This window comes from Erpetoichthys calabaricus, chromosome 7, assembly GCF_900747795.2.
Source record: "Erpetoichthys calabaricus chromosome 7, fErpCal1.3, whole genome shotgun sequence".
Lineage (NCBI taxonomy): Eukaryota > Metazoa > Chordata > Cladistia > Polypteriformes > Polypteridae > Erpetoichthys > Erpetoichthys calabaricus.
In genome coordinates, this window is record NC_041400.2 from 137,523,047 (window position 1) to 137,536,200 (window position 13,154).

Genomic DNA, 13,154 nt, shown 5'->3' on the forward strand with positions numbered 1-13,154 from the left:
GAAATCTGGTTCAAGAGTAAAAAGGAACAGGAATACTTTTAGGGCACTAGAGAACTGTTTACAATATGTTAGTGCATTTGTTATCCAAAAAAGACGATCAATGTGGTAGAAAAATGTGTTTTTATAAATGACAAATTAACAATTAAAAACTACACAAATGGTGATTATGAAAGTGATGTGCACAACATGCAAAATATAGAAGTGCCAAAGCTTAGCAATGCAGAAATTAGTATGAAGTAAAATAATGGACCATCAAACTGTCACCATTTGAGTTTCAAAACATCCCCCCCCCCCCCCCCCCCCCCCCCAAAATACATTAGATTTCTAATTATTGCTTGAATAATGTTTGATCTGACAGCCCTAATGAAGACAACAATATAACAAAACTTAGCACATAAGAAATCTAACAAAGCAGAGGTGAGAAGTCTGCCAAACTGATTTGTTTAACAAATTGCTAAATTTTCTCAACATCTCATCCAGAAACATCTTAGATTATCAAGGTTTCTGCTTCAACTACCTGTATCCTGTAGTTTGTCCCAGATTCCCAAAACGTTTTGTATTAAGTAGTATTTCTTGGCTTCAGTTCTAAATATAACCCCTCACCCCTTAATTTCCACTGGTGGTCAAGTATGTGACTCACTGCTATATCTATTTTATTAATGTCCTTGAGAATTTTGCAGACATGAGTTATGTCCCCACCCAGTCTCCTCTGCTTGAGATGAAACAGGTTAAATTCTCAGAGTGTCAGAGCTGGACATGTCATTAAATCTTAGAATGCACTTGGTTGCTCTTCTCTGCACAGCTTCAAGTGCTGCTATGTCTTTCTTGTAGCATGGTGACCAGAACTGCACACAATACTCCAGATGCGGTAACACTAGACCATTATATAGTCCAATCATAGCATCGTAAAAAATGGTTGCATATAAATCATGCTATTTGCCCTTTTAATTGTTTATGCACATTGCTTGCCCTTTTCCAAAAGTATGTTTTTAAGAGGGCACTTCCAGACAACAATATATCAATTAACAAGTTGCAGAGATCATGGGGGGTGTGTGATGACTCCCACAGAAAACAGTTAATGAAGAATCACTATTCCAAAATGGGTAACAAGCCTTTGATTCTGTAACAAAGTGTGGAGCTTGCTAAGCACTTTATATACAGACATTATGTATATTTTAAAGACTCAACTTTGCAACCTTTTTTTTTTTTCGCAGATTAGGAAAATCAAGTATTGTGCTCTCTACCTATGAAGGTGGACACTGAAATGTACTGCATCAGTAAATCAACAGTTTTAAAACTGTTCACAATAAAACTGACAAGACTTTAATACACAAATCTGTTACAAAGAACATTAAAACGGGATTTTTAGTTAATCCGAGAATTGCACAGTAGAAGGCACAAAGGATAAATATGTACAAATAATACTGCTTGTAAAGGTCAGACCAAGTCTGAACAGTAGATGCACTATAGTCTAATGAAATAAACATGTATACTATGAAATGTAAAACAGAAAATATTCTCACAATATTAGAAATGTTATGATAAGAGCTTTTACAACTTTCCCAGTTAACTTTCATAGAAGATACAAGTTCTGCAGTTTAAAACACTCCTTTCACCATTTAAAAAACAGCTGCACACACACCCCAAAGAAATTCCATAAAGATACTGTAACAGATATAATTCAGATCATACCCACCATGACAAAGCAGCATTCTCATTAAAAATCTGAACATTTTTTCAAGTATACCAGTGAAATCTTCTAAGTTAGTTAAAAGTACAAATTAAAAGTTTTAGATGAGCTGTTTTCTTTTAAATACTTAAGATTTGCATAATTGAGCCAAAACTGAAATTGTGGACAAAATTAAAATAAGTGGACACTTAATGCTTAATATTTCTGCAAAATAAAATTATCAGATACAAATTAACACTTTCCCCTTTTAAAAAACATACCGTTCACACAATTCTTCGTGGCATCTGGGAAGAGTTTTAAACAAAATATTAAAAAAATAAAAACATTAAAAATGACAAAAACTCAACTAATTGAGAGGATTTTCCGATCTTCTCATTGACACAGAATGACAGTTGATATGGCATAGACTAAAACCTATGAGGTGAAAGACCACTCGAGGTTTCCATTTCAGAAAGCGTATTCATGTCCGGAAGCTCCTCGTCCTTTGAAATGGTTGGAAGGGTTTTTTTAATGCGAAAAACATTAGCTGTGGTTTTATCTTGGGTTTTTCAGGAAACAATGATTTCTCACTTTCTACTGTAGGAAACCTCTTCCTGTAGACTTCAGGATAAGACTGCTGAAACTGTAGGATATAGAATTTGATTAAAAAAAATGAACAATTTCTTATTTACATTTACAGTTTGTTTTATAAAAAGTGTTAGGCTAAATCATTGAAATCACACAGTGAGAATAGATTTGGGTGAAATAAAATTTAATTTTTAAAAATCCATGTACAAGTTTTTAAGATTAATTGAAATGAGCAGAAATCTCAAATTCCTCAACTTGTTACTTTTTATTGACTCTCAGAATGTGTTTCAGATTACTGGAACAAAATTGGGACATTCTGAAGGCATTAATAACCAAAACTGAGCATTTCTGCACTTTCATGATTCATAAATTGCCTTAAAATAAAACATTCATTCGTTTCCTGATTCTACTACTACAGGGTGGTGGTGGTGAGCTGCAGCATTGGGCACAATGTATGAACCACTTCCAGTCTGTCTAAGAGTGCACACACACCCACTCAGACAATTAGATTCACCCCAAAAACCAATTATTTACTTCTGCAGGGGAGTGACAAACACAGAACCTGAAGACAAAGGGGCGTTGTGCACGTTTCACTGACTGCGACCAGGCTTGAATTTGAACCAGCTAAGCACTGTACTCCCCAACTAAGATTCCTCTTAAAAGAAATGGAACAACTTTCAATGAAACCAGAACATGGCCTGCCATTTTAGAATTTACACCTCCATGAGTTAAAAGCTAGAGCTGAAAACTGTAGGTTATCTATACATAACCCTTTATTACCTGTTTAAGTTTCTTCTTTTTCTCTTTGACAGAAAGCTCTGTATCCTTGATGATCTCTTCTAGCAGTTCAGCCATTGGCACCTGGGCACTGCTTGTTCTCTGCTCCTCAAATTCTTCCTTGCTGATTCGTTTGCAGTAAGAGTGGGAAACAAAAGATGCATCTGCATCAGCACCAGCATACTTTATCTAGAGAGAAGAAATGATATATTTATATGTCTATCAGCAAACCAAGCAATATCAAATACTGGCCGGTTTACTTTGTGGTTATGTGACCTGCTGGTTTACATGAATGCATTCAGCTGAACAAGCATGTGCTACTGAGATCTCTGCCAGAAGTAAACAATTGCTGCAACAAAGTGAGGGAAGTGCAGAAAAAGTGCTTGGGTATCAGCCATGCCTCTAGTGTTGATAAAAAAACAAACTTATGTACTACTGGGAATGACGTACTTTAACCCAGCCGCTACAACCATCACTTACCCACAGAGCAACAACTGTGGTACCCCATTAAGCAGCACTCAGCCCAACACAGGTCAAGGTTTCAAGAGCTGTATATTGTACAAGACTGCTTAGGATACTGGGCGAGTAACACCTTCAACCACATAGCAAACATTATGGTTTATACTGGACTCCACATCTCTAGAGTTAAACCACAGAATGTTGCTGTGAGGAGACAACCAATCAGTCATTTGTGGGCTGAAGAAGTCAAGAGGCAGAAACAAAGTTTTGATAGTCTGGCAAGACTAGAGGACAGGGGCGACACTAAGATGTCTGTCCTGGAAGCATATCACACAAGACAAACCAATTCTAGGGTGAAATTCAGTTTTATACCAAGACACTCGCACTCCCACGCGTTCCAACGTCTCCTCAGTCATGTACTACGATTTCAGAGTCAACAATTAACATGCATAATAACGGATATGAAATTTAAAGGCTTATATAACAGCAGACCACAGTGGTTCCCCATTTCTTTCAGGCCAATTGTTCAATAAAATCTAATTATTGTTCCTGAAGTAAATTAGTATGTTAGGAATATTTTGTGCTTCATTTTAGTTAACTTATTTAAGATCTCCAGGCCTGAATTACTTGTTTCAGTTGCAGAAAGCTGCATTCTCTATTTCAATTGTTTTCTTAACCAGCCACCACTTAACGATTAAATGCAAAATGACAAGCCAGCCTGCAGTTCACCATCTTACACGGTCGCATTTACATTGGTCAGTTTTCATTGTTAAATATCAGACTTAAATATTTGGAAAGAAAAGGAAAATAGTAAAGGCTTGAGAATTTATCATTTTCCCTGGGACATGTATCATTTAGATGATATTTTTTGAAACAAAAATGTGCAATGCAAAAATGAACAGACATGGCTGAATGAAATCACCTACTGGCCAGAAAATTAAATAAGCTCTGTTATCAACAAAGAAACTGGACTTGAACAAAACCTGCAGAAACAGCAGTCCTGCAGGCCCAAATGTGAAAGACCCTGACCTACTCATACCATTAAGAAAACAAACGCATAGCATTTTAAGCTCTTAGCAGCAGCTTTAGAAATCTTCTTCCATAATAAATTGGACATCATATTGCAATCCCCCCCACCCGAGTACAATTCAATAAGAATGAAGGCTAAAATATTGTTGAAATGTGAAATGCTTTAACCACCATCAAGTACATCCCTAATTGTAACCATTAAATATTTTTAATATATCCCAAGTCAATTCCAGAATGCAGATGTTTCTGTCAACCACTGACGTATTATACAAGAACAAATCCTGGATAACTTACCTGAACTCTTCTTAAGTGAGACAGGTGCTCCTCCACCATTGTCTGCAGTTTACCAGGAACCTTAAGTATCTCATCACTATTGTCCATCATGAAGGTCACTAGCTTTGTTGCCAGCAGCTCATCCAAATCAACCTCATCTTCTGAACGCAATATACAGCGTGAGAATGTCTGAACCATCTGGTAGAGAAAGTAATCAGAGCTGGTTAAACAAAAACCTCAATGTTCTGGCATGTGAAAAGATAAATATATGAATTAAAAAAAAAAAATAAAAAAAAAAAAGCGTTTTGCTCACTTTCTAATAGGACTGCACAATCAACTGTGTAATGTTCATGATGACAAATACAGCAACTTACAAATAGTGGAAAGTGACAATTACAACATTCCATTTAATTCTCTGAGGTAAAATATATTTGTTTTACTAGCCTGCAGCACTTCTTGTGGATTGGTATTAGTAGACCCAACACAACCTCTTATCCAAACACTTGAAAAAAATATTCCAAAGATCAACAAGGTGACAACATAATTAACGTTCAAATAAATGCAAGAAATTAACAGTACACTGACAATATCAAAAACAGATTTTTCAAACAGCATAAAAATAAGCAAAAGCTATTATAAGCAAAAGGAAGATGCAATTAAAATGTAACCTTCACTCAGCTTCCTTTGAATAAAATGTAAATGGGGCATTTCCAGATGGCACGTCTAAACATGCATGTCTCTCTCAATTTTTTTAAAAAAAATACCTTTTCCTCTTAAGTTTAGTCAACAAATAACTTTGCTGGAAAAATTGACGTATTTCCTAAGTTTAAGCTTTTCCTCCATGATTGAAATTGGGGACGCTGACAAAAAAAAGAATAGTCCGACGTGTTTATTTGTTAATATTTGTCATTAATAATGCTTTACCATGTAAGGCATGCTAATACATCGCATCCCCTTTTTCGTCACAGAGAAATGAGGCGTGCCAGTTTACGCAAACTATGGTTGCCTGTAAAATTGAAGCTCGAAGACAACCTGTGAGTTGTGGGGTTGTGAGCGTTGTCAATTTTGCACAACTGATCCAATAAGAATGGTGTTATATATATTGTATATTCCCCCCCCAACCTCTTCATCTAATCTGTGACATACTACAAATGCCACAGTGGGGACTACAATTCTCATCAGGCAGTGCAATACTACAGAGGATTTCATCAGGGCTCACCAAGTTTAAGCACTAGTTTTATAGTCTTGAATAAAAGTGCACTTGTTCTATTTGTACCATTTGTGAAATTGCTTATTTGATATTTGGAATTAAGTCTTCACACATTATACACTTCATGTCAAATTTTGTCATTAGTACTAAAACATGAAAACAGTTTGTCTTTTAGATATGTGTTCAATATTTCTTTCATTTCCTGTCATCCTACACTTACATAGATCTTTGTAGACACGGAACACATGTGAAATGCAAGTGTTCCAAATGATATATTTTTTAGCCTATACAGCTCTGGGTACCTCCCTCCCTGAAAAACAAAGCTTGAGCTGGAAGAGGTTTTCGTTTCTGCAGCGGTGGGAGGATGGGATAGCAGGCTGGTTGGGCTTATCGACACATTTACAAGACAAAAGATGCTGACGGAGAGGTGTGAACGGATTTAAGGTGGGCAGGATTTACGAGATTTTTCGTAGGCATTGGTAATTCCAGTGTTAAACAAGATTGTTGATAATAAAAGCGCCATCTCATCAAAGGTAGAAACTGCTGCTTTATCTTCCTCCCCTTAACCACTCTAGAACAATATCATCTCACTGAATAAAAAAAAAACATTTATCTTAGAGCAGTGTTTCTCAAACTTTATGGTCTTGTGACCCAGTTTTACTTTACGTTCCTTGATGACACAGACAACATTTGAAGATAGGGGGTTCCCCACTTTGTGAATCAAGTGCAATTAGAAGAGCAGGGTTGGGGGTAAAACGAGCATAGTTAGAAACAGGGAAAAATATTACACAGCACTGCTGATTGCTTCAGCGGACTGGGGGTGTGTAACATATGACAATAAATCCGAGATAAGCTGATTGCACTACATTTTTTTTTTTTTTTTTTTTTAAATCTATTAGTGCAAAGCATTGCATTTTTGAAAATGCCAACTCTGTTGTCCACCAGCATCTCATTTAAGTTCACAATAAGTATGCAAAAAAAAAAAAAAAAAAAAAAAAATAGAATGAAGCATGTTTTTTTCCCTATAGTTGATGGAGATGCTGTTGATGAGAATGTGATAAGACGACAACAGGAGGGTGCTGTTGAGCGAGTAAAAGACATTAGTAACTTTTGTTTTTTGTTGGTAGAGCTTTATTCAAACCCACTTTATACCTAGGCCTTACTAATTTTAGGCTTTGATGTTAATGGAAAATGGTGATTTTTAGGAGTTTTTAAGCTTTGAATGAATCACTTTTAATTAACCTTTGTATCCTTACTAAATACTTCTTTACTATGAAATTCTGCTACAATCTTAAGGAAACTAATAATATTAGCACCAAATTAAAAAAGTAACAGATTTCAGTTACGTTTTCTTGTATTGCTTTCTCTCTGCATAAAACTAGCTTGTGAATTCTCTGTCAACTGGAGTTAGAGAAACATTCTTCATTTGAAGTGTTTCAGAACTTTTTAATAACTGCTTGGAAATTGAATGTCATTGCAGATACAAACCAAACCAAACAAACAAATGCATACCATTTAGTATAGGAATTCCTGCAGCTGTACCACCATTTGTGGTGCATAGTCTTTTAGAAGGTATTGTTATGTATGCTTTAACCAGTACTAGTGTTTCTAGTTTAGGACTAGAATATCTCCTTGACTGTACCAGCTTAGGCAATTGGTGCAATATACCAGCACGTCCAGTTACTGCTCAAGAAAGATTTTAGTTGTACTAGACTCTTATTTTCTGAAGAGCATGTAAATAAATGATACATGCTTTACCCATCTTACCAGCTGACAAAATACGTTATTCAAAAGAATTATCTATAAGCGATCCTGTAGAGACTAAGTTACACTTATCAATATACCCAACCTACATGCTTTGGAAAGGGGGTGAAAATCAGAATAAGCAGAAGAAAAAAACGCGTAAACAAGAACAGGCGAGCTCTGCGCATTTAGTGTCCAAGTTATAACCCTGGTCATGGGAACCTTCTGGAAGTGGTATCCTCTGTTTCAGTGTAAATCTCTCAATACAACATTCATATCAGCATTAATGGTTTAAAACTACACACATTAGCAACACCATAGTGGATTCAGTTACAACATGAAGTGTTGAGTGCTGTCAAGATATGTATATAAATTCTCTACAGATTAACCACTGAAACTGTGTTGTCACTGTCTAAACCGAAGGTATAAAATAAGAATTTTAAAAATAAGCAAGATGAAAGATGCCAACTATGTTCATCTTCAAACACATGGTACATAGCGTGAAAACTTATTTTTAAACTTTCTTACCAATGTCCTGTTCCCAATGGCATTATTAAGAGGTGGGATTTCAATGTTTCGACAAATTTTTGTCATCATCCTCATTAATAACTGAAGCCTCCTCCGATTATCTCGAGGCAGAAGAAGACAGCAGACTTGCAATGCCTCAGTTGCAACTTGCTGCTTCTGCAGGAGACCTAGGAATGTGAAGAACATTAACGCATATATTTTTTTATTTTTACAATTCTGAAGATACTTGTAAGCACCCGTTAAATGTAAACAACAGGTCTTCAAAGAGTATTTATCCAAAAGCACATTAATATTAATGGGGTAGAAGGAAAAGATTTACTGTTCACATGAACAAAATATGCTAATATATCAAATGTACACATATCTTTTAAGTTTTCAGAACGTGCAATGCAATGGCTTTAGATTTAATAGAAGATCAAGCAATGAGAAAATTGACTAAGATTTTTGGTGATCTGAACATGACCGGAAAGACTAGAACACACTTATTTATATATTAAAAAAAAAAAAAAAAAAACTTGGTATACATGCACTTGTGATAGGAGAACTGAGACCACTGAGACTTGGTCAGAAAGGGACAGCAACCAAATCTAACACAAGGTTAAATACAAATGCATTTTTATCTGCATACAACAAACAAATGTATGTACCAACTGGTGAAGTTACTCAATTACTGCTTTTAACTTTGTACAGGAAAAGGGAATAGCATCTCTTTCTGGACGCACATTTTATTGACAGGTATAAATATAATCTGCCAAAATTATTTTTAAACAGTCTAGATAAAAACCACATGTTAATGCAAGACATAAAGGAGGTCAGGTTTAATAGAACACAAATGAAAATGCAGGCAAAAATTACATTCAATGCTGAAAGCCTAATCACTGAAAATTACGGAAATGATCAAAAACCATCCCAAAAATGCAAATGATTTCACAGGCACAATTACCATCCACCATGAAAATGTGCATATGCGCATACTTGCCTTGCTGCTTGAATTAAGTACTGTACTTAAAGCACGAATCCCTCATAATTAATGGAACACAGAACCAAAAATCTAACCAAATTAGCTAGACCAGAAATTTTGAAATGAAGACACATTAGAAGCCAGCACTTGGTTTGAAAAACTGAATGGTATTGAAGCCAAAAAAATGTGTTCCTTGGTGGCATAACCTAATTATGACAGATCTTCAAGTATTTCTCAGGTTTGAGTCCTGACTAAGGAACCATTTCTGAAAATGCAGTTAATATGATCACTACACTGGTTCTACACAGAGTATCCGTTAAGTTGAAAAACAAAGGATTTCTAGACTTTTCTTTAGGAACCCTGAGGGGTATGCAATCTTCCACTTGGGATTAAAGTAAGCTTTTTGATTTTTGTTGGCATGTCACTAATTTATGCTTCAACAGCACAAGATTGGCAGAAAATGCACCTAAACAGCTTCACTATGGCATTCGTATGGCAAATGTTGCTTTATATAGTTTAACCCTTTAACTGCCAACTCCGTAAATATTCCCCACGCCGGGCAAAATCTGAACAATTTTCGTTTTTTTTACTTTTTTGCATTTATTCAAGCAGTATTTACCACTAAATGTTGTGCAAGTTCTAGAAATGGGCAAACGCGTAATAAAACACAAAAATGTACATTTTCTCAGGCTTCTGGATTTAGTGTCTACTACAAAACGGAACAGTCAAAAGCTATCGAAGTAGTTCGGTCAATCATAGTTTCATTCCCAGTATTTGAGTTTGCTGTGCCACAGGCCAAAGCAGGGAACTGCACAAAGTCCTGGATTGCTGGGACACTTTGAGCAGAAGGTCTTGACGTCTCTATGCTGACCCTTCTTTGAACATACACGACAGCGTGCCTGTGGCTTGGTCCAAGTTGTTGTTGGTTTGAGTTTGTCCGGAAAGTGACATTCTGTGAGCCTCACCACTGCCTCTACTCTATCTGCATGTTGTTCCTCACCAGAGGAAATGAAGTCTGCAATTACGTCATGTTCAAACTGCAGAAATGTTTTTGTGCCTCCATTTTTCTGGTACAGAATGTGAGCATTCAGCATTGCCATTTGAAGCAGATGAACTGATAACTTTTTATACCACTTCATAGTTTTTCTTGCAGCTGAATAGGGCTCCAATACTTGGTCCTGCTTGTCAACAGCACCCATGTTGCTGTTATATTCAATGATGCATTGTGGCTTGTAACGGACATCAGTAGGTGATGGGCGTCCTCTTCTGCGGGGAGCCTCCCGCACAGACTCATTGTGCCGAGTTGTTAGCATGTGAACATCTTTCTTGTCTCGAAATTTCAGGCACAGCAATGGGCCACTTAGGTATGCAATGTGCTGACCCAGTGCTGGCGCTGAATTGCGAACTTCTGGAGGGACCCTGTTAGAACGAATTGTGCCACATGCTGTAGTTTTACGATGATGAAGGTAATGGAACAGCCTACAACTGGAGTACCAGTTATCCATCCAAATGGTGTACCCATTGTCCAATAGTGGTAGGGCAAGGTACACAACAATTTTCTCTGAAAGTCCGAAGTCCTTACATTCGTCTGGCAACACTGCTGAAACACTACTCATAGGATCCTCTTTGCCAGTGTATACATGAAATCTATAAATGTAACCTGAATTCTCAGCTAAGCAAAACATCTTGATACCAAACCGTGCCCTTTTCAATGGTAGATACTGTCGAAACTGTAAGCGGCCCTTCCACAACATTAAACTTTCATCAACTGCAACTGACAGGCCTGGTATGTAGGGCAACTGAAATGTTTCAAATAAATGGTCAATCAAAGGACATAGCTTGAACAAGCGGTCACAGTTTGGATCTTTCTTATCTGGCTCATTGCTGTTGTCATTCAAATGAAAGAATTTCAGCAGCAAAGAGAATCGGTTACGTTTCATGATAGCTGCAAAAATAGGTGTTGCATACATAGGATCTGTAGACCAGTACATCTCAATATCTGGTTTTCTGATTATTCCCATCAACATCAAAATCCCAATTAATTTTTTCATTTCGTTTTCATCAGTGTCTACCTAAGCATGAACACGGGAATGTGGAATAAATTGGGATTTTTCTCAAACTGTGCTGCATACAGATTTGTTTGATGAACAAAATGTCTGATCAAGTCAGGTGACACAAAACTCATAAAACTGCTCAGCAGTGTAATTGTTTACATCAACAGTAAATCCACACGCTGCCTCAAACGGATGCAGAAATGGTAGTTCACCACGGGCAGCAGTCCAGCTGAGATGTTGGGTATACACCCACTCATCGCCATCATCCGATGCGTCGTCATTCACAGTATCATGCAGCGTACGTTGCTGATCATCATTGTTGCTAAAATCTTCTTCAGAACTGCTACAATCGTGATCAGAATTATTGTCCAAAATCGCCTGCAAAACCTCACTTGAAGTCAGTTTACGTTTCGCCATATTCATAGCTTTCACTTCCGAATCACATCACGTGACCGGCCAATACAACCACAGAGTTGTCGAAATACAATGTAGTAATAATACCCACGCCAAACCATCAGTTATACTACGCGCCAGGCATTCACATAACCATAGGCAAATGTGCTGGTGACAGAAGCATAGTTTGCTTCTTAGGGGTTTTACTTTGGCAATTAACATTGTGAAAAGTGTTATAGCTGCAAACAGAACATCCTGGTTTTCAAAAACACACAGGGGTTGTACCCAAATGAATTCATAGGTGCAGTGGATCATATAAAATGTTCATCAACTATTTATAAGTAAAAATGTTTTAGCATTTTTGCTATGGAAGTTGCATGCATCTTTGACCTTGGAGAAATTATGTTTAGTGTGCTTAAACAAAACCATCGCTCACTCCAGCAGGGTTTACAAGTGTTAAAGGGAGGAGGTTGCCACAAATTATTATAACCAAATCAACTACTGTATTCATTTCTATTATTAAAATATCCTAAATTATTTCAGGATAACAGAACCCAGAGCCAATCCTAAAACAATTAGGTGCAAGGCAGGGTTACTCTACCACACAGTTGGGCCAACCTAGAGTGCCCAGTTATCCAAATTAAAAGTGGGAGGAATGAGGGAGATGGGGAAAACAATTAAGTACATAGAACACACACACACAAAAGACTTCTGAATTAATTCCAGAAACACTGTGCCCAAGGCTTGGATTTAAACCTAGTGCCCTGGGTCCATGATGCAGCAAAACACACCACTGTGTTGCCATGTTATTTAATCTAACAGTGTCTTTAATTAATTCCAAAGCGACTTAATAAGATGTCTTTCTACTGCTACTTGGGAAGTCTCAGAACTCATCAAAAGCACTGTTTTTACAAAAATGCTTGTTGTCATTACTTGAAAGCACAGAGCATTTTTTACTTATTACTTCATTCACTTTTTAAAATTCAAACCCATTTATTAATTCAGTGGAACCTCGGTTCACGAAAGTCTCTGAACACGTACAAATCGGTTTATGACCAAAAAGTTCGCCAAACTTTTGCATCTGTTCACGACCACACTCAGTATACGAACAAGCCAGTTTCCCTTTCGGTTTGTACGTGTTCAGTCTCTCCCTGTGCAGAGAGAGAGAGAGAGAGAGAGAGAGAGAGACCGACACACACACAGGCAGCGCGAGAGAGACACACACACAGGCAGCGCGAGAGAGACACACAAACAGGCAGCGCGAGAGAGACACACAAACAGGCAGCGCGAGAGAGACACACAAACAGGCAGCGCGAGAGAGACACACAAACAGGCAGCGCGAGAGAGACACACAAACAGGCAGCGCGAGAGAGACACACAAACAGGCAGCGCGAGAGAGACACACAAACAGGCAGCGCGAGAGAGACACACAAACAGGCAGCGCGAGAGAGACACACAAACAGGCGAGCG

The 13,154-nt window shown here is 37.4% G+C and overlaps 1 protein-coding gene across 2 annotated transcripts in view; it reads right to left on the reverse strand.

The window, feature by feature from the left end:
- Positions 1-1,300: 1,300 nt before the first annotated feature.
- Positions 1,301-13,154, reverse strand: part of LOC114654714 (DEP domain-containing protein 1B-like) — a 34,913-nt gene continuing 23,059 nt past the window's right edge. For both annotated transcript variants that reach the window (XM_028805441.2, XM_028805440.2), the window contains 4 exons: positions 8,277-8,443; positions 4,817-4,993; positions 3,038-3,223; positions 1,301-2,312 (listed from right to left, as the gene is read on the reverse strand). In XM_028805441.2, the coding sequence (XP_028661274.1) occupies positions 2,151-2,312; positions 3,038-3,223; positions 4,817-4,993; positions 8,277-8,443 (692 nt within the window). In that variant the 3' untranslated portion in view covers positions 1,301-2,150. The remainder of the gene's footprint in view (positions 2,313-3,037; positions 3,224-4,816; positions 4,994-8,276; positions 8,444-13,154) is intronic.